This window comes from Vanellus vanellus, assembly GCF_965231255.1.
Source record: "Vanellus vanellus genome assembly, contig: HAP1_SCAFFOLD_66, whole genome shotgun sequence".
In the NCBI taxonomy this organism is placed as follows: domain Eukaryota; kingdom Metazoa; phylum Chordata; class Aves; order Charadriiformes; family Charadriidae; genus Vanellus; species Vanellus vanellus.
This window is the reverse complement of record NW_028128221.1, coordinates 305,463-327,266: the sequence shown is the minus strand read 5'-3', so window position 1 is coordinate 327,266 and position 21,804 is coordinate 305,463. Positions and strand designations below refer to the sequence as shown.

The window sequence follows — 21,804 nt, the reverse complement described above, 5'->3', positions numbered from 1 at the left end:
TCAGTAGAGCGTGTTTTCCAACTCTTTTTTTTTTTTTTATTAAGAAAATAAACAAAAATAACGTGCCAGCTATCAGTTTTGTAAGGCACACAAAATCTCTAAAAGGGAAACAGAAGCGCAATGTGCTGAGGTAAACCCTGAGGTAGTTTTTCTGTGTGGTTGTGTGTGTGTCATCTGGGGTTGAGGGTTGTATGCGTTTTATTTTTGAAATTAAAAAAAAAAAAAGTTATTTTGCTAGTGTGTTTTTTTTTTTCCCCCAGCCCTGGGCTGACAGCCTCTTGGAAATCTGGCTTTCCACCCCTGCCCCTCTTTCCCCCTTCTCTCCTTACAACCGGGATCATTCCCCAAAGTGTTTACAGCCGAGCATGGCCTTTCCTTTAACCTCTAGAAAATCCGGCTTGTGCTAAAAAATAAACATCCTCCTCCTGCCCCCACCCCCTCTGAAATGAAATAAATAAAGAATTAAAATCCTTAAAAAACTTAAAAATCGCCGTTAGTTTTGTTATTGTTACATTAATTCTAAAAACTGATGAGCCGCTGCGCTGCGTGACGCAGCCCAACCTCCCCCCCTCAACACTGGGTGAGCTCCTCTGGCCATGCCTGGGATGAAAACCGGGTGGCTTTTAGGAAATAAAAAAAATTTAAAAAAAGAATAATAAAAACTCTCTTTCTCTCTCTCTCTGCCTATGTTAGTCCAACTAAAGGGATAGTGTCGGGAGGTGATGGAGAGAGCCTTCCCCACACCCCTCGGTTGCGCATCCTCACAGTGCCACGTGGAATGGGGGGGGGGGGGGGGAGGTGTGTTTGGGAGGGCTCTTTGGTTTGCTCCCCTGACCTGCTGGGGGTGGGGGAGGGGGGGCAAAGTCTGGCAGTGGGGTTACATTCATTGGGCAGTGCTGGGCATCATTGCGGGAGCCTCCCTTGCTGTGCTGCGAGGCCGGCGCTCCCGGAGCGCGTTTCTGCTCCTGCTGCTTCCCCTGCTGGAACATTTCCCTCATCTTGCACTGTGCAGTACTGGGGAGGAGAGGGGAAAAGCAAGAGGTGGGGGTCAGGGCACTGTTTCTCCCCCTACCACCCACCCCCAAGCCCCCACCGAGCATCTCGCCACTCCCAACTTGTCACTCTGGACAAGCTGTAAGTAATTTCAAGGGGTTTTGTTTGGTTGGTTTTTTTGTTTGTTTGTTTTTTGGGGGTTGTTTTTTTTTTTTTTTTTTTTAAACTTGTGCTTCCTCCATCTCTCCTCAAGACCACCTGAATTTTTCTGGGGGGCCACCATCCCTCTCGAGTGGACAGGAGACAAGGTTATGGAAGATGCACCCAGGTGCGATGCGCGTGGCTCTGCCCGCACTGAGGATTCCATTCACACCCTGGGTGCCGCTCTGCACAGCATTCAAAACACCCATTTTTAGCTCAATCGAGCCAATCTTCAATTTCAGCACTCCCACAGCCGGGGGGAGCTACTGAAACACCTTCAGTGCCTCTTGGGGGCACAGGGACCACCTGAAAGAAGAGCGGCAGGACGCTCGGGTGGTGCTGGGCTCAGCACACACTGCGCCTTTCCTCGGTGGATGGAAGCAGCCAGGGAATATTGGGTAAAGCCATGGCCAAACCGTACTTGACTGGCAAAGAAGTGCCCAATGATTTTAATGATGACCTCCTCGTTCTTGTCCAGGGTTTGGTCTCGTGGCACAAGGACTTCCACACTGGTTAAAATTTGCAGTTCATTCACCTGGAGCGAACCACAAGAGGATTTTGTTGTGGAAGAGCCAAAATGCTCTGCTGCCGGTGTCACCACGGCACCAGGCACCCTGGGTGCCTCCCCCTTCCTTGGGACCAACAAGAACCACCACCAGGACATAGGGGCTGAGGGTCAAGACATTGCCGAAACCACTGTGCACTCGGGATTTGTCCCCCTGGGGTGGGCAGGGGTGACAGCTGATGCCCAACTCTGCATCCCCGGGGCACCACCACCTACCATCTTGCCACCTTTGCCTATAACATGGCCGGTGGCGAAAGAAGGCACCTTGATGTGGGCTTCAAGCTTCACGTCTTTCGCATTTTCCTCTTTCATCTTCCCAAAATATTCACCCCTGGGCCTGGGGAGGAGACGGACAGAAAGGAAAACCATCAGGCAGCGCCCACTGTGCCTCTCCATCCCCAAAGCTGATGATGTCCCCATGTCCAGCAGCATCAAAACCACTGTACCCAGCAAAGAGCTCCCCCGGCACTGAGGGAGGCCAAGCCAGGCTGGCAGCACAGTGGTGACCACAGGGATGCCCTCGACTTGTCCCTTACTGTCGCCCCCCCCATAGCCCCCACCCAGCGCACCTTGAACTGAGCCTCGGGAAGCCCCGTGATGACCATCCGCTCGCTGCCCTCGGGACCTTCTGCCAGGGCGATCTGGGGAGGGATGAGGGAGAGGGAGCATGAGCGCAGCCCCCACTTCAGCAAGACCTTCCCTTGGTGGGATGTACCCCCCCAACGCTGGGCAACCGCCCCATGCAGGAGCATCCCCTCCCACCTGAGCTGGGCTGATAACCGGGGTGCTGCAGGCCTGGCCTTCTACTAATGACAGGCTTGGAGAGGTGGGCACATGCCAACCTCATGAAGTTCAAGGAGGCCAAGTGCAAGGTCCTACACATGGGTCGGGGCAATCCCCAGCAAAAATCCAGGCTGGGCGGAGAATGGATGGAGTGCAGCCCTGAGGAGAAGGACCTGGGGGTGCTGATTGATGAGAAGCTCGACATGAGATGGCAAGAGAAGCTGTGGCTGCCCCATTCCTGGAGGTGTTCAAGGCCAGGTTGGTCAGGGTTTGGAGCAACCTGGGCGGGTGGGAGGTGTCCCTGACCAGGGCAGCAGGGTGGACTGGATGGTCTTCAAGGTCTCTGTCAACTGAAACCATTCTATGATAATTTGGGGAGCAACACTGTAACCCGCACACTCCCATTCCCTGCCCTCAGCAGTGCGGAGGGGAAACTGAGGCACAAAACACAGGACCAGCCCCGCGGCCCCTTCCTCACCTTGATGGAGGCACCCGCAAACCGCACCAGCTGCTTGATGTGCTGCCCCTTCTTCCCGATGATGGCCCCCACAGCCTGCGTCCCGATGAACAGGTTCACAAACTCTTGCTCCGGCAGCTGAAGGGGCACAGAAGAGCGAGAGGGTCAGGGGACCGGACGGACAAGGGACAAGGGAGGTGGCTGTCCCCATGTTACCATCCCATGGTAGTAGCTGCTCACCCTCCCAAGGTGCCCAAGTGAAGATCTCCTGGAAAGGGGTACCAGGCACTTACTGGGTGCTGATGGCGGAAGGCACCGGCCGGGGGGGGGCTCCATACACACCCAAGAGGTACATCGAGGAGCCCTATGGTTGGAGAGAAAACGAGGGTCAGCGATAGCCCCAGCGTGCCAGACCCTTCCCGGCCACTCCCAGTCCCACGCAGAGCAGTGTGCCACCACTGTGAGCCCAGCAGGGACACGGGGACAACCCTTCAGGCCCTGAAACCCCCCCTCACAGAGCGTGGGTGCACCCGAGGGTGCATTGGGGTGAGCTGCAGCCCCGACCCAGCGCGATGGGGCTGGGAGGCAGACAGGGGCTCCCAGTTACCCCCACACCCCCCCCACTGCCATGTTTTCGTCTGTGTCCTGCCTTTGTAGGGGAAAACCAGGACACAACTCTCTCCTGCTCTGCATTCCAGCAAGTGCAACCAGATGCTACCTGCAAACCACCATTGCTCACATGGAGGACGAGCAGACCCAGCTCCCCTGCCCAGGCTGGACGCCGCTCTCGCTCCCAGCCCTCCATTTAAACCCACCACGCCGAGGTTTTGTGCTCCTCCTCGCATTGAGCTCACACTCCCCGTGTCCACCCTCTGCTTCGGGCCACCGGCTGCTCCACGGCTCCTACACCAACGTGTCCCCTCCTGCCCAAACACTCCTCGACGCCGGGCTGGACACTGCACCTCCTCACTTCCTTCCCTTCACCAGGAGCCTCGTTCCTTCTCCTCCATCCTTCCCACGACTCTACAGCTCCACAGATGAAGCTACAGCCCAAGACACCAGCTCCTGCTCAGGACATTTGCTCCTCTTACACTTAAAAACCCCTCTGGAAAAGCCTCTCCGCCACGGGGCTGCAGCAACACCCGCACATGTCCACCCCCCGTTAACGACGGGCGAGCACCGCATTGAAGAGCCCCCTTAGGAGCAAGGGCAGGGCGAGGCAGCGCCCCAAGAGCCAGCCCAACCCCCCCGCACACAGCTCAGCGCTCACCACACGCTCGCCGGCCCCCGCAGCAGCGGCTCGAGCGGGGCTGCCCGCGGCCGGCGGTCGGGCGCCGCTCCGTCACAGCCGCTCACCATGGTGGAACGCCGAACGCAGTCCGCGTCCTTCCAGTCGCACCGCAGCCATGGCGCAGCCGGATGCGGCTACCGGAGCTCCGCGCCAGAGGGGCGCAAAGCGCCGTGCGAGCGCGGAGGAAAGGGCTCGGTAAGCCCGGGATTGGCATTCCCTCACCCACCGCGGGCAGAGGAGGCAGGAGGGGGCGCGCGAGAGCCCGCGCCGCCGGGCGGTGCCGCTCGCCTCAGTCCTGCGGGACGCCGGAAAGCTTCTCCGCTCTCGGGGGGGGGGGGCCCTCCGCTCTCTGGGAGGCTTCTGGAGGGCCCCTCCGCCTCTGGAGGGCTTCTGGGGGGCCCCCTCCGGCCTCTGGGGGGGCCTCTCCCCGAGGGCAGACAGGCCTCTTCCCCGCCTCTCGGCACCCTCCGGCGTCCCGGCGCCCAGCTGCCAGCCGGGGCCCGGCTCGGGGCTTCCGGAGAAGGGCCAGCGCCTCCCCCAGACACAGGAGGGCGAGGCGGGACGGCGCCGGCCCGGTCCCACCGCAGGGCAGGGCAGAAGCGGGCCGGGCGGCCCTTAACGGCCCCCTCAGGCAGAGCACAGACGGCGGCGCGCCTGCGCGCACCCACCGCCCCGCCCCTCTCTCCCCCCTCAGCCGCCCCTCCACTAATGGCTGCGGGGGGCCCTCGGCGCTCTCCTCGCCGCCCCCGGCCCCGCCGCCGCGCAAGAGGCCGCCCCCCAGGTCAGCGAGCCGCCCCGCCGCCTCAGGGCCGCCTCCGGGCATCGCCCCGGCGCCCACTCCCCCCCCCGCCTGGGGCCTGCGGGACCCCCGGGGCTCCTTGGCGGGAGCCCGCCCGGCGCCTCGGCCGGGAGCGGCGTTAGTCGCTCTGTGGGCTCGGGTGCAGGGCGGGGTCTTGCTCTGGGGCTCCCCTGGCTCTGGCCTCGGCCCCTCTGCCCGCCCAGAGCCCCCCCTCCGGGGCGGTGGGGCTCGTGGTGGGCCCCGGCAGCCCCGTGCCCCCCCCGCCCTCTCCCAGCCCGGCAGCCCCGTCCTTCCGGCCCTGTGCGGCGGCTGTGGCTCCTGCCGCTGTGGGCTCGCCCCGGGCCGCAGTCAGAGTCGTTCCCCTGTGATGCTGAGATGACTGTGGCTTCCAGATGTTCCCCCCAAATCCGTGGGCAAAGCCACCCCCTCGTTGGCTTTCCGTCTGCACAGCGGGGGCTTGAAAAGGGAAAAAGAGGGGGTGGAGACTTGGAGTGGTGAAGGAGCGGGGAGCAGCTTAGTACAAGTTCCCAAGAGAGAATTCCTCTTTTCTCACCCTCAAACTGATCCTAAACCTCCAAGTGGCTGGTAAAGTAAAAAAGGACAAAACAAGGCTCTCCCAGGTGCCGGGTGCTCTGGTAAAGCTGGAGAAAGCGGCATTTCTGTTCACAGGCAGTTGCCGTAAGTGCCGTCAGGTATTGAAACTGCGCTTCTCTCGGGACGTAGCCTTGAGCCTGGAGAGCAGCTCAGAAGGAGTTAGCTCCTGCGAACAATTGAGCAGGAGGATACAAAGATTTTGCCTTCTCTACTTTTGCCTTCTGAAGTATCAAATATGCTGAGTAAGAATGCATTTTCATGGGAAGATATTTACCTCTAATGCCTACCCCCTGATATTTTCTGCCTGACTTTAATAGCATAGGAATAGCCAATACTCTTGACATTGTATGAAAGGTGCCGTTAGGGACTTCTTTGTGCTCCTGATACAGAGAGAAGATAGTCCAGAAGCAATGCTATCATCAGGGTTCGGGGGCATAACATTTTAAAAGAAATTCCTTTGTGTAAGAAAGACCAAAGAATTCTTCAAAGAATCCTTGCCGTCTGTCATGACATTTGGGAGGGCAAATAGAGGCAAAAACCCACCTAGGAGCAATCTTTGTGCTCCATTCCCAAAGGAAAAAGTGATTGAAGTGGGTGTATGCACGAGTTGCTTTCCCACCTTTTATTTCCTGTCCTCCTTAGACCTTTCTTTGCAACTCAGTGTAGTGATTTACGAAATGAGATGGCGTAGTAATCTCTGGTGTGCTGCTTTCCCTGATGAAAGAGGAAAACATTACATATAAACTCAATTTTTTGGCGATAGGAACAAATGTAAAATGTTAGGAAGCATTAACAGAATGAGAAAAAGAGGCCTAATGTGCTGCAGCGGGATCATTAGCTCTCTGCGAGCGGTCGTTGGCTGGGAGAGGTTGGGGGGTGTTGAGGAGGGGTGCAGTTAGGTGTATGTGCCTGAGATGATCACAGGGGCGCTTGGAGGGGGAGACCTTTGGGATAGGAAAAGTAACTTTGAAAGTTTGGGCCCTGTGAAGGGAAGTCAGCCTGTTGGGAGCTTCCCTAGGGCTGCAAAACACTGTTGTGTGTGTTCTTTCCTCAGCGTTTGGATACCTGTGGACGATGGTGACGAGAGTCCGGCGAAAAAGAAAATATCAGGTATTGCACATTACAGAAGTATTGAATAGGGCTGATTTTTCTGAGGTTTCGTGTCCCTTGGAAAAGTCTGGCTTTTGTGCTCTGGCATTGTTCCTGAAGCTGTGGCTTTTCAAGCTGTTCTTTCCTTGTGGCTATCTATCCCTATAGCCAATGGCTTGAGGGTGTACGGTAGGGCTTAGCCCTCTGTATGACGTTATCTGCGGTGACTGTGGCAGGGCACAGTACTTTTACTGCCAGCAGGAGATAGCCCAGGTCTCTGGCGGTGAGCCCGCGCGTGTCAGCAGAAAGAGTATTTTAAATCAAAGCTGTGTGCTCCCTCCTGGCTGTATTCGCAATGTACCTCTGTTGGTTTTCTATCATGTTCTTACATGGCCTGTCTTTGTTTTTTAGATTATTCCATCTCTGAACAGAAAGAGAAAGTTTCTGCTGTGGTGCAGTTGCCGACCAAGGCAACCAAACGCCCGGCGGCTTCCGTCAGCGAAGATGCTCCATTCACAGAGTGTGCGGAAGAGGTTAGCGAGGGGTTTGAAATATTAGGATCTGTGCAAGGTGCGAGAGCAAGCGGCTCTCCCTAATGCATCTTGAGGTTGAGCCTGCTCTGAGCCTGTACAGCTGTAGGTGGTTCTTTTCCATTTCTAGCAGGCAGCTCTAATGTGGGCTGGGTTTGCCTTACTCAAGTCTGCGTTATTCTCTTTCTCGAGTTTGTGGTTAAGGAATCAAAATAGACTACCTTACAAGAAAAACTGCGTACTTCCTGTGGATAAACCTCTTTCTACCTCTTTCTGCTCATTAGCCACCAGCCCAGGAGAGGATTCCTGTAGGACTTTGGCTCTGTAAAAATGAGCCACCTACTGCTTGACTCCCTAGTTTGGTTCAAAGGTGTAGTGCTATTTTTCTTATTACCCCATGGAATTAGAGGCCTAAGAGACTGTCGGGCTCTAATTCTTCATTCCTGAGAGAGTCGTTAACTCTTATTTGTACAAAATATATTTTTCAAGGGCTGAATTATCACACTTTGGAATGTTTAGGAGCTGACTGCACGTATGAGAGCCTGTATTCAAAAATTAAAGCGTACCTGTCAAAGGTCCTGCAAAGATTGGCATTCTTCTGCAATCTGACCCAGCAAGTCATGGTCCGCAAGTCATAGCAGAGCTGACTAAGTCTCAGGAAGTGTGTTTGCTTGGTTTCTCATTCAGGTTATACTCACATTGGTACTTTTTTTTTGTTTTCTTTTAAGATTCGGTCCACTTCTTTTGAGCCTTCAAGTAAAAGACCAAGATTTTCATCGCTCGATGTAGCAATGCTACAAATTGGTAAGGCTGACATCAAGTTATACGACTTGTTTCATTTTCACCCTACCTTGTGTACTGTCCAAGCCTACCCCTGGGGTTCTGTACAGATTATTGCAGGCACAGGATGAGGCGGCATCTGGGAAGACTTGAGCGTGACCTCTGTTTCTTACCTGCATCCTTGCATTGCTTCTGGAGTGGGGCCGGGCATTTATCTTGTCATCTCAGTGCCAGAGCTGCCTTGGATGCAGTCCTTCCATTCTGATAGGTCCACTGTTAGCTTGCCAGAAGTAAATTGTTTTCAATGCTTCTTTTAGGTAGTAGATCCCGAGAAGCCTTTTGTATTTCAGGTTTTGGCTGGCAATACCTTGTGCGCACAACTTGCTGTAGTTGCCGGTGTGAAAACCTGAAAATGTCCTCAAGTGACATAACAGAAATAATATGATGATGTGAGAGAGAAAATGACAGTTTATCTTTGTTGAAGCTCGTTACTGTAAACTCATGAACCTCTTCAGTTTCCTTTTAGAGTTCCTGATGCCTTATGCTCTTCCCTCGTAGGTCAGATGCCGTGTGGAACCCATGCTCACCTGACGAAGGAACCACTATCCCATCCTCACAAGATAATTCCACGTCTGAGGTAAAAATCCTTCTGTTTTCTTTGACTTCTTCCCCAAAAGGTTTACTGCCTATGGTAAGGGAGGTCTCCAGCTGCTTCCCCCCTGAAGAACCAATTTGCAACTTTTTCTTTAAACCCAGCTACTTAATTGACGCAGGAGATTAGGTAGAGATTAAAGGTCTGCAGTAAGAGGAAGTGTTGAACTTGAGAGGAGGCTGAGGACACAATCAACAGCGTATCTTCATCTGAAAGTCATGAACATCTCGTGTCTGTCTCCATCATCATCGGTGTACGTGCTTGACAAAGTAGTTGGTGGTGGAGGTGCATATTGGAATGTTCTCTGGATACCATTTCTTTTGCCGTTGATGTTTTCAGCACAATCCGGAATGGCAAACAGAGCATCAAAGCTGGTCCAGACAGCTTCTTACCCCTGAGGCCGCCCATTAAGGAGCGCGCTGCGCCAGAATCCGCCACTTCAGATGAAAATCCATATCATGAAAATGATACAGAAAACAGTTTCTCATGTAATTTTGTGTGCACTGAGTTTAAGTGCACTGCATTTGAGAGCGGGTCAAGACTCTGCTTTGGGCGTCTAATCTGCCAGTCGTTGCTTATTGTGGTTTGGCTCATATTTTGGAGCAGATCTGGAGCATGAGAAAGAGATTCCTTTCAGAGGAAGGTAAACCAGAGAAGGTTCCTGGGGAAGGTGTCTAATGCACTCCAACTGCTACTGAGCATATAGTCCCTGAGGTCAGAGCAGGGCAGGTCTGAAGTAAAATGTCCCAGCAGTGTGGATGCTGTGGACATTGCCATTCTCACTGTCAGCATAATCTTTAACAAATAGATTGAGCAGAATTGGTCAAGGCTGGTTGAAATGAACGCTGTCTTGTCCCGCAGAGTAAAGTGGCCTCCTCAGGTTGATGCAGATATTTGTCGGATGTGCAAAGAATATTTTTTTCTTTTCAAAGAAAAACCCCAAAAGCCACCGTGAATTGGTATACACTGATAACAAATGCCCCACATATAAAAATTGTGATTCTCCTCTGTTGTTCTTTCCTGCCCCAAAGTGTTCAAGCCTCCTCTAAGGAACCAGTGACGACTGTGAGTCACCTGGAAGAACCAAAATACGGAGGAGAGGTCTATCCGCGTCCAACACTAAGGACCGGTGAGTATCCCCATGATTCCAATCCGTTCCACTTTGTAGGTAGACTTCAAATCGGAATAGGGCATTTCTTATACACTGGGTGATGATGTTCAAAGCGCTTGCCAGAATTCAAACTTCCTGACCATACAGTCAGCATTCCAAGTTTTTCTTTTTTTTTTTAATTATCACTCAGAAATGGAGAGCTATGTACATCCGATGGTGACTGAAAGTCGACTTCTTGTTTTCTTACTACTGCTTTCCTGTGCAGGTGTCGAATGTATAGATGTTTGCTGCCCGCAGTGGTCGCAGAGAGGTGATACGATCAGGTAGAGTCTCTTTTAATGTAGTAATGAGTAGCTACCTTGCGGCTCCGGAATTGCTCGCAAGCCAGTTGCATCTCCAACACAGCTGCCATGTGAGAGCCGTGCTGCGTGACAAAGAGGGTTGTGCTGGTGTGGTGTTTGCTGTGGGAAGAAAGCCAGTAAGGGTGCGAGTGGTGGCCGTCCCAAGTTGTCCTTGGATGTGCAGAATCCGTTTTTGTTTGTGAGTCGTTCCGCCGAGCCATCAAGGAGCTGACATTTCATTTCTTTCACTTGGAAACTCGCATCCTGAGCATAAGGATTAGAGAGCTTGTAAAGCCTGGTGGGACTTGAGGCAGTTTTTGGGACTTAGAGGATGCGTGGGGTTTGACTAGGAGGGGGAAAAAAGCAGCGTGCGGTTGGGTTTGAGAGGCCAGCAGCCTCTCTCAAAGGGGTCTTTTGGTGACAATGCGAATTCTTGTTTTTGAAGCAGGGACATATATCTGGACAACTTCAATGTCTGTGTAGTTGTTTGCTCTTCAGAGTCTGTGTGGTTTGAATGACAGTCCTCTCCAAATGGGGATAGTCACTTTCTTGACTGGCCTGTAGAAGGCAAGTAAACATCCTGTCGCTGTCCCATTTGGAATTCAGTGTGCTGGCCTTAGTTTCCCGAAGCTCACTCTGTTTGGATGCAAGTCTAGTTGCAGATGTTCCTGTTATACCTTGCAGTAGAACACCCAGCGTGCAGTGTTTATCAGCAGTAGATCACAAAGCCCTCGATAGAGGAAGTGCTGGTTGCTTCTCTGTTTTCTAAATAATGCAACTGATAAAGAGAAGGAAAAGGAGTCTTGTACAAGTAAATGGGAAAAAAAAAAAATTGCAAAGCTCCCAGCTCTTCATTCTATCCCAGTCCTGCTGCTAAGAAAGAATGGTGCTGGACGTTGAGGCGATATTGTCACGTGTTGATGTGTGCAACTGGGGCTGTAGTCAGAATAAGCCTTGAAAAAGCCTTTCTTGTCCAGAAGGTGAATTCCTGAGAATTCCGTGGGAGAGGACAGATACAAAGCTCACTTCTCTCTCTCCCTCTCCTGGCAGGTACTGCACACCAGAAGAAAACTCTCAGGAAGAGGAAGGAGCAGCGAAACAAACCATCGCGGGGGTAAGCTTGCGTTATTCACAAGGAAAATAGAGCTATTTGTGATCAGAAACTTCAGCACTCTCCACTTCACGTGACTTACTCAACAATATCTGTATTTGCCCAGGTTGTTTTTCCCTGGGAAAGCGGGAGCGTTATTTGATGAGTAGCGCTATGGCAAAGTGTTTTCCGCTACCGTTAATTTTGTTTCTGGACTATTAGGAGCACGCTACACTATAGCATTTTGATTCTTCCCCTTTCATGTGTTGGGTATAGCCTCAAAATCTTTACTGCACAGCCTTAGTTGACCTGCAAAGCTGGACTGGGGTGTCTTTAGTCTTATCTTGTTTGCTGGGATGGGAAGTACATCCCTGACTTCCATCTCTGGTCAGGATTGAGGTCAAAAATAAAATTTTAATCATGGAAATCATAGTAGTCTCACTCTCAACTTAATACCTACACGTGGAGGCTTTGCTGGGGTTCTTAACGCTAGCCCAAGCCAAACGAGCTCTCTGCCTCTCTTGCCTCCAAGTGCAGCACTCCATGGGTGCACAGTTGGAATGCAGTCGTCAATAAAAAGTCACTTTGGGGTTTGCTGTTTGGATGTGTGTACAAAAACTCTTCCAGTTTTCTGTCCTGTCCCCAAGCAAACAAATCTGTGCTTGATTGCTAGCTTAACGTCCGTTTGTCTAACAGAGGCAGCATGGAGCTGAAATCTCAGAAGATGCGTTATTCCAAGGACATCCTATACCTGTTCGGTCCAAAAAGTCAGCCAGCCTCACCGTGGAAGGAAAGAAAGTGCCAAGCCTGGGAAAAACAGCGGAACGCTTTCCTCCGCTCACAGAGGTACCACAGCCGACAGTCTGTTAGACAAAAGAGAAGGTTGTGACAGAGCTGCAGGGAACTCCTCTTATTCTCGGTGGTTCTTGAGGCTTTTTGAAATCTGAAGAACTTGCATTGAACCTGTTAGCGAGTGTCTGCGGCTGTGACTTTGCAGTGCGAGGGTCAGCACTAAAGCTGCTTTGAAGGATTTCGTGTGCTCCAGCGCTCCTTCAGTTGTGCTGCCCTGAGGGTTTGTGGGCCTTCTGTTAGCAGGACAAAAAATGAGTCCAGGTTGAACACCAGTCTCCAGAGCAGTGCTAACCCGACTCATCCAGTTCTATTGGATGTGCCTCTTGTCCTACCGTGGTGATAGAACCTGAAAGATCAGCTTGTGCTGGTCCGTGATGCCGTTCCCCAGGGAGTGGGAGTTCAGTTTCCCCTGCTTGTATGAATTTTGGCTGCTTTTATTCTTTGGAGTTGCAGTCTAATTGAGCTCCCCCCACCTTTTCCTGCCTGTTGAGGATGGACTCGGAAAGGGCGGGCAAATGCAGAGTTTACAAAGTCTGCAGAGTTGATGCTGGGTACAAGGGAAACCGGGTGGTTTTCTTATTTTGCTCGCCCAGATTCAAGCAAGAAGGAGATGCTATTGCAGATCAGAGTATTTTATACCACCATCCGTAGTGGTTTCTTTGCATTCCCCGCTGGGATTGGCTTAAACCTGGGTATTGCGAGGGCCGCGGCAGCACGTGGGAAAGGGGTTTGCTAGAGTTGTGTTCCATTTTCAGCTGCTTTAGCGTGTTTGCTGAGTTTACGGGTTTTATCCCAACGTCCTTGGTGAAAAGAAACGGCAGCAAGCCTGGGCTGTGAAGTTCAAAGTTAGGATGCTGCAACCAACCAAGCAAGGCAAAAGCGCTATCGCTCACTGAGGCAGGAAACCGTCGGAGGCAGTTGCTCTGTCACCTGAGCTGAATTTACAGGCCGTGTTTCAGTGGAAAGCTGCCCCCAGGTCAGCGTGCTCCATGCGCTGTTTCACAAGTCCTTCCCCATTGAATTGTTCCTTTCAGGCCATGGAGAGAGAGGTCAGTGCCGCATTTGGCAAAGGTGAGCCAGATGAGATCATGAGCAGTGCCTTCAAACTAAAGGTCACTCGCGAAGACATCCGCACGCTCAGGAACCTTTGCTGGCTAAACGATGAGGTAAAACCAGCTGCAGCACAGGGCTAGTCTCACTCAGCCTTTATTGAAAAATACCCCTCTGCCGTGTACAGAAGTCCCGTCAACGTTCTTTGACGACCTCCGTGGCAGAGCCTAAAAACCTCTGTAGAAGTCTTATTTGAGGTATTGAAGGGTCGAGCGTTTCTGGAAGTTCCGTTACTTCTTGTATGACGCAGCTTCCCGGAGTTCGTCCAGGTTTTTGGTGTGGGGGGCAGGTGTTTTGATCAAACTGACGATGTAGCCCCGTGTGAAATTCTGGGAACAAAAGCTGACAGCTGAGGCTGGAGTTCTCTCCGCTGCGTGCTTAAGGGTGGCCAGAAAAGACATGGTGCTGTATTTTTCATTGGGGAAGGCAGCGTCTTATTTTTACACCTCACGTTTCCTCTTTATGGTACAGGTCGTTAATTTCTACATGAGTCTGGTGATGGAAAGAGGCAAGAAGGAAGGCTATCCAGCGGTCCACGCTTTCAGTACTTTCTTTTATGCCAAACTAACATCTGGGGGCTACGAAGCAGTAAGAAGATGGACCAGAAGTGTCGATGTCTTCAAGCAGGACATCATCTTCGTGCCTGTGAACTCGCGAGCACACTGGACACTAGCCGTGAGTCCCACGGGCTTTTTCTTTAGAATTGGACGGGGAGCAAAAACTGGCAAGAGAAGTCATGTAGGTGTTGGGGGGTGTGCGGCAGAAGGTTGTGCTTTGTCTAATGGTCACCTTTTAATAACAGGTCATAGATCTCAGGAGGAAGACCATCATGTACTTGGACTCTCTGGGCCAGAAAGGGGACAAGATTTGTCAGACTTTGCTGTAAGTAACCGCTCCGTCACTGCTTTTCTGGTGTGAATGAGGAGAGGGGTTTTAGATTTAGTCCCTGTAAGGCGACTGCCAGTTTTCACATGGCTTGTAGATAACCAACCCGGAATCTTGGCGTTGCTTGCTGCGAGTTGTCTGGCATCGACTGCTTATCTGGTGTCACAGCGTCCCCTCCACCCAGGGTCTGGGGTGCCTGGATTCTGCCACCTTCCTGTGATAGGCACAGCCAAATCCACCATAGCCCCGTGGCACACGTCTACCGGCTTTGTTAGTTGGATCCCAGTATGTGGGATGAAGGCACACGGTGGAATTATGGCATTACAGTTCCTTGCTTGGTTTGTCTCTTTGTCTTCTGATAACATGTGATTTGGGGCTTTTTGACCTCTCTGAAGCAATGGAATCATTGGCCTTGTTCTTGACCATTAGCTCACAGCCTCTCCCCGTGTTTGTAAGTTTCAGATTGGGATTTTTCCTCAAAATCAGCCTTAAATCAGCTGCTGTGAGGATCCTCTGACATTTTACTGTCCTGCCGTTTGTCTTCCTGTGATCCTTCAGCCACTTTATTTTGTTGTTGGCCTAAATTACAGAGATGAAAAGGGATTTTTTTTTTCCTTTTGTTTTAACCAGCCAATACCTGCAAAAAGAAAGCCGGGAAAAAAGACAGCTGGAGCTGAATGTTTCAGAGTGGACTCTTCACAGCATGGAGCCACGTGTACGTGAGCACCACTTGGGTTTGAAATGGGAACTGTCAGTGCTTCTTTGGGGCCCAGATCCTGGCCCGTGGCAAAGAAAGGGTTGAGCTGATGTTTCTCGAGGAGTTGATAGTAAAAAGCAGTCCCTAAAGACCGGATTTAAGAAAGGTCACTTAAGAAAAAGGCGGTGCGAACCTCGAGAGGCCTCGCAGGGAGGAGGGCTGCTGCCCCTTCTGGGCCTGCCAAGAATTTGGATCGTAGTGTCCGAGTCCGGGAGGCAGAGGGGAGGGATGGTGAGCAGTGAACTGGGTCTGTTCCTCATGGGCGGGAGTGGGTATTCGGGATTACGCAAGTAGGGTCAGGAGTGTGCGGTGAGCGCAGTGTCGGTGTGGGTAATGTGCGCTGCTTCCAAGTTGCTTTTCTTTTGAGACAGAGGGAAATCCTCCATCTTCTTTGCATTCCTTAGGAGATCCCTCAGCAGCTGAACGGAAGCGACTGCGGCGTCTTTATGTGCAAATACGCAGAGTACATCGCCAGAGAGAAACCGTTCAACTTTACCCAGGTGAGTGAAGGTCATAAACCCCTCCAGCCCCTTTCGCGCAGGGACAGGAGCCGGGGAGGTTACGCAGCAGCTCTTAATTGTGTCCGGGGCAGGGGCTGAGGTTTCGTGCCCCGTTTCGGTGCGTAGTTGCTGGGGTCAGAACTTCCAAGTGGCCTGGGCAGGGCAGAGTTGTGGTTCTCCATCCCCGCCTTTGGGAGCTGCTGCCGGTGAGATTCCTCTTGGGCAAGGTACTGCCGCCAGCGGGTTTGGCATATCTGGGCTCGTATCTTTTGGAGAAATGGCTTCTACCCTTTGACCAGTCAAGACAGCGCTTATTTTTATTGATTTCATTTTACACCGGTCTTTTATTAGCGTGCTTGTAAGCTGTCGCGCAGTCAAGTCAATCTGGTTTTGTCGGGTTGTCGTGTCACCCTCTTAGGAGCCGCGTGGGGTGTTGTACCCAAACGGTTGACAGTTCTTAAAGGGAACTTCATATTAAGGACTCCGCTGGGCGTTTATGCCTGTTTGCCGCCTCTTTCTACCGTGATGTCATTATTTAATGGATTTCTCTTCTCTTTTCAGACTCACATGCCATACTTCCGCAAGAAGATGGTGTGGGAGATAATCCACCAACAGCTGCTGTGACACATGGACTATTAGAGTTCTTATTTTAATTACGTTTCTTAGACCTTAGTTACATTTCTTAGACCTTTAGTTACTTTTCTTAGACCTTTAGTTAGTTTTCTTAGACCTTTAGTTACATTTCTTAGATGAATTTTCCTCTTTAGGTTATGAAGTAGAAGTTAAGATGGTTTGTTCCCCCTACCTCCCTTATTTTGGAGACAGTAACTCTGGGGTTTTGGTACACAAGTTTTCCTCTTCAAGTTATGAAGTAGTGGTTAAGACAGTTTATTTCCCCACCACCACCACCCCACCCCCCCTTATTTTGGAGACAGTAACTCTCTTTGAAATTAGCTAACGCACCTTAAGCAAAAGCCAGAAAGATGGGTGTGACCTCGTTAAGGGCAGAGTGAAGAAGGAACATCGTCAACTTCCATGGCTGAGCCGCACGCTCGCGCCTCACAGCGCACGCGACCACGTTACAGACAAATGGGAAACATCTGTGGTGGTGGTTACAGTTGTGTTTGCCCAACTTACCTTCCCAAGGACAACGTGCTGAACTACCGTCTCCTCAAAGAGAGTTTTCCTCTGTTTCTGGAATATCTACCATCTCCTTGATTCCTAAAACTGGATTTGTCACGACCACGGAAAGAAAGCGTTTACCATCTCTTGATTTCTCACCAAAGCCCCTGTCATTTGGGCTGGTTTGGGGTTGGCTTTTTTTGCTGCCTCCAGGGAGTGATCTAATGTGAAAAGAGAAGTATTTATTTCTTTATATAATATAAATATTTATTTTAATAAAAAGAGCCTTAATGGAAGGAAACTCTCCCTGTGTCCTGGTTTGAGGTAAAAGAGAACCAATTTTGTTCAGTAACTTGGCTTCTTAGCTGGGCCTCTTCTACCAACTGAAATTAACTGCCTATTGTGCCGTCAGCGTTCACTCTCTCAGAGCGATAAGAGCAATGTTTACAGCTGATGCCCAGGCATGGGATGCAGAGAGGCTCTGCTTATACTTATTGCTATAACCCCCACGGCCAACCAGCTTTGTTATTTGCCCCGTTGGAGGGTCGGAAGTGGAAAAGCATAGTGGGGTCCCACCTGCGGGGAGGAGCGACAGGACAGGTGACCCAAAACTGACCAACAGGGTATTCCATCCCATCTGCCTCATGCTCAGTAGAAAGGGGACCAAAGGAATCAAAGGGTTCTTCTACCTGGGGAATGTTTACTTCGCCCTTTGATAATTATGCTGATGTGACCCCATCAGAGCTGGGGCATGGCAACCTTCTGGGCTCTGAGGATAAGGACTGGTACCTTGTTAAGATCGTGGTTTTGTTGTTGATGCTCCTGAATGTGGTGCAGGGGTGGTTTCTTGTGAAACATCTGTGCAGGGGGAGCTGGAGGGGACCGTGCGCTGCCGCCACTCAGACCCGCGCAGCCGCTCGGCGATCTGCAGCGGCGCGAACCGCGGCCCCGCCCGGCCCGGCCGCAGCTGTCCCCCCCGGAGCAACGGCACCACCGGCAGCCGCCTCCCCCACGGCACCGGCGCCACCGGCAGCCGCCCCCCCCCGGAGCAACGGCGCCACCGGCAGCCGCCCCCCCCCCCGCCACGGCACAGGCGCCTCCGCCGCCGCCTGCACCGGCACCGGCACCCGCACCACCGGCAGCCGCCCCCCCCACCGCAACAACACCGGCCCCTCCGCCGCCCGTCCCGGCACAAGCCGCGCCCCCCCCTGCAGCGGCACAAGCCACGCCGCCGCCTCTCCCGGCACAACCTACTGCAGCCACTACAACCAGTACCAAAACTACTCCAACTCCATCAAAATCGGTACAAGCCACCCCGGGAACCAGGAGCAGGAAGAGGAGGTCAACTCCTTCCCCTGCCCCTTACCACAAAGACCACCTCAAGTCACATAGCTTGGGGGAGAGTTCTGAACAAGATCCAGGGGAGGGTCCTTCAAGACCACGGAAGGGAAAGAGACCTTTGAAAACAGACAAAGGCCAGAGTCCTTCTAGAGCAGATGCTGGAGAGGCCCCTTCTGGGGCAGCCTCCCCACAGGAGGACTCAGATGTAGAGGGAGTTGTTCAATCCTTCTCTGTGAAAGATCTGAGAAGTATCAGGAAGGACTTTAGTCGTCATGAAGGCGAAACACTTGTCTCCTGGTTGCTCCGATGCTGGGATAGCGGGGCAGATACCCTAGACTGAGATGGCAGAGAAGCCTGGCGATTGGGAAACCTGGCCAAGGATGGAGGGATTGTACCTGAAAGAACTGCCTGTGTGAGAGGTGATTTATAGTGATGGGCAAGCGATAGTAGACCCTGATGAAATGCCATGCAAACGATCTCTGCTCAAAAAGTTTGTACAAAGTGCACCATCAACATATTCCCACCCATTGTCAACAATGGTCTGGGGAGGATCCGATACTGACACACCAACTGTAAATGAAGGGGTTAAGAAGGTACGACAGTATGAAGACAGTCTCTCTGGTCCCTTCTCTGTGGCAGCCATAGAAAAGCTGACTGTGACCACCGAGAAAATGACTGAGAAACTGACTGAGAAAATAGAGCAAATGACCCAGAGATTAGTTGAGCAAACCGATAAACTGTTTGATAAACTAACCAAGGTGGAGGAAAAACTCCATGCTTTCCCTGTACAGACTCATGTTGCAGCTGCTAAGAGGAAACGCCCTCCGACTCAAGAGAAAAACCACCCTCCGACTCAAGACAAATCAAACCCGATGCGAGATATCCTGTGGGTTTGCCTCTGTGAATATGCAGAAGACATGAAGAAGTGGGATGGAGAACCTACCTCAGCCCTACAGGCACGGGTGCTTGAGTTGCAAAATGAAGCCGACAGAAGAAAGGATTCTTACAGGAAGAAGGTTGCTCCAACCTACGGTAGGCGATCCTACGGACCAGGTAGGAACCAATCTGATAATCGTAGGTACTACGGTCAACAGTAGAGGTGCCCTGCCTCCAGCCAGGAGGAGGAGAGGGACAACCGACTTTATTGGACTGTGTGGATTCGATGGCCTGGCACATGAGAGCCACAAAAGTATAAAGCCCTGGTGGACACTGGTGCACAGTGGTGGTGCTTTTTTTTTTGCTGTCTCCAGGGAGTTATCTAATGTGAAAAGAGAAGTATTTATTTCTTTAGATAATTTAAATATTTATTTTCATAAAAAGAGCCTTAATGGAACGAACCTCTACCTGGTAATGAGAGAGGGTGATTTATTCTTTTTTTTTTATTTAACTGAAAAAAAGTTGGATGTAGCGATGTGGATTTTCGCTCCCTCACAATCCCCCAGGAAGAGGATTGGAGCCAGGAGGAGCATCGGAGCACAGAAGCCGCGAAGCGATGGTCACACAGTGCTGCAGGGGCAATCGAGGTGTCGTTCAGTGGTGAGATGAGCAAGCAGCATCCCGAAAATCCGCCCCTGGAGAGGGGTCAGCGGTGTACGGACGCTCTCTGTGTTCTGTAAACCCCCTGTGGGGAGCCCCTGCTGCCCCCTTGGCAGTACCCGGGTGGCTGTGACTGCTGAAAGCTGGTTTGGTGCGTTGAGGTGTTAGGTGGGGTGGCAGCAGCCCCTGCCCGCCCCGGGAGGGGGGACACCAACTCTCCGGTGGCACTGGATGGGTGGGAGGGAGGGAGGGAGCACAGCTCTGGAAGCCATGGAGAAAGGCGTGGGGGTGTCCCTCATCGTGGCAGCCCCCAGCAGCCCTACCCCGCCACACGGCCACCCCAAGGACACCCAAGCCCCATCTTGGTCCTCTCCCTCTTGGGTGATGCCCTTCCACCCGCCCTGGAGGTGCGCTCTTCTCCTGCAGGGGGGGACGCCCAGCACTCGCCTGGCTAGAGAAGCACCGGGGGGGTGCTTAGGGGGCATCTGAGCTTCCCAGTTACATGGGCATAATTAGGGCGCCCTTAAGAACCATTAATAACCACTTTGGCTCTGCTAACCAACTGCGGCGAGGCCCCCACCCCGCTTTAGCGCAGGCTTTGTGATGCCAACACCTCCCTGAGCCACTGGGTAAAGCGACGCCTGGCAAAAAAACACCATCACCCAAAGAAAACCCCACACCACATCCCCCACTCCCCACCCACCCCTTCTCCCCCCATCACAGCCATGGGACAAACTCCCACCACCACCACACCCCAATCTCAGCTCGGCCGTGACACCCCCAAGACACTGGAAAGAAAGCAACCGAGAGCAAGCTCAGGCTCCTGTGAGCTGCAGAGATTTCTCTTTGGTTTTTGATGTTGTCCTTGGATGGGGTTTGGTTGGTTGTTTTTCACACAACACTTTGCAGTAGAGGACAAAAACGTGGTGTCGCAGCCCCCGGGGTCGGCGCTGCCACTGCCACCTCCCCCCCCCAGCTCCTGTCCCTCCTCTTGCCCCGCAGCTGTTCCCACTTTCCTTGCTTGGTTTGGTTGGTTTTTTTTCCTTTCTACCTTTCTTTTTTAATATGTTTTCGCTTCCCCCTTTTTTCTCTTTTACCCCTTTTTTCTTTTGACCTTTTTTGCTTTTTCCCCCTTTTTCCCCCCCTTTTTTTCTTTTTCTCTTTTTTCTTTTCCCACTTTTTTTTTCCTCCTTTCCCTTTTTTTTTTTTCCCCCCTTTTCTCTTTTTAAACATTTCTCAAGCTTTCTCCTGAAGGAACGGCCCCTGGCTCTCCGCTAGCAGAAGGAGCCTACGGAAGAGCTCTGGCACTGACATGGGCAGGAACACCCACAAGTGAGAACTGGATAGACAAAAGGCTCCTCAATGATGACACTGGGGCAGCCCGACCTTAGAAGCAGCAGAGGAGCAGAGCCACCCAGAGCCACCCAGAGAACAGGAAGGGCTATTCAGGGCCTTATTGTCTGCGCGAAGTAACCATCTGCTGAGAACCGGTCTGGCGGCTCAGAGCTCAGCCCCAGCAGCACTCTTGAGCCAAAGGGGAAAAGTACACCGGCAGGAAGACTGGGAGCCTTCCTCCACAACAACCCACAGATCATGACCAGAGTGGTGCCTATTCCCAGCCTACACTAATGAATACGTACGCCTTTGCATCAGAAAGGAACGCTTGCTTTACCAGCCCCTGGGCGAGTTGGGAGCCATCCCCCTTGCACCCAGCGCTGCAATAAACATGCTGCTTTGTAACTCGCCCCGAGTTGGGGAGTTTCTTTCCCCACGTCAGCACCCCTGGGATTGCTTTCCTTCTCCCGCCTCGCACTCGCTCGACATGGTTTTTTCCAACTCAGTCTTTTTTATTAAAAAAATTAATAAAAAAATGCTCCAACTCTCAGTTTTACAAGGCACACAAAATCTCTAAAAGGGAAACACAAGCGTGAGGTGCTGAGGTACCAAAACCTGCCCCTGTTAGTCCAACTAAAGGGACAGCGTCGGGAGGCGACGGAGGAGGAAGGGGGAGGCTGTGGGATGGAGAGAGCCCTCCCCGTACCCCTCAGCTGCGCATCCTCGCAGCGCCGCGGGAATGGGGGGCTGTGTGTCTGGGCGGGTCTTTGGTTTGCTCCCCTGACCTGCTGGGGGTGGTGGAGGAGGTTGGAGGGGGTTGTCCGGCAGTGGGGTTACATTCATCAGGCGGTGCTGGGCGGCACGACAGGAGCATCACTTGCTGTGCTGCGAGGCCGGGGCTCCCGGAGCGTGTTTCTGCTCCTGCTGCTTCACCTGCTGGACCATTTCCCTCATCTTGCACTGTGCAGTCTTGGGGAGGAGAAGGGAAAAGCAAGAGTTGGGGGTCAGGGCACTGTTTCTCCCACCACCACCCACCCCTGAGCCCCCACCGAGCATCTCGCCGCTCCCAACTTTTCACCCCGGACAAGCC

The 21,804-nt window shown here is 52.4% G+C and overlaps 1 protein-coding gene across 1 annotated transcript in view; it reads left to right on the top strand.

Annotated features, from left to right (window-relative positions):
* Nucleotides 1-1,568: 1,568 nt before the first annotated feature.
* Nucleotides 1,569-21,804, top strand: part of LOC309684660 (sentrin-specific protease 2-like) — a gene marked incomplete at both ends in the record, with an annotated part of 49,849 nt that continues 29,613 nt past the window's right edge. Inside the window, 2 exons of the mRNA XM_082500527.1 lie at nucleotides 1,569-1,592; nucleotides 12,045-12,122. Of these exons, the coding sequence (XP_082356653.1) occupies nucleotides 1,569-1,592; nucleotides 12,045-12,122 (102 nt within the window). The remainder of the gene's footprint in view (nucleotides 1,593-12,044; nucleotides 12,123-21,804) is intronic.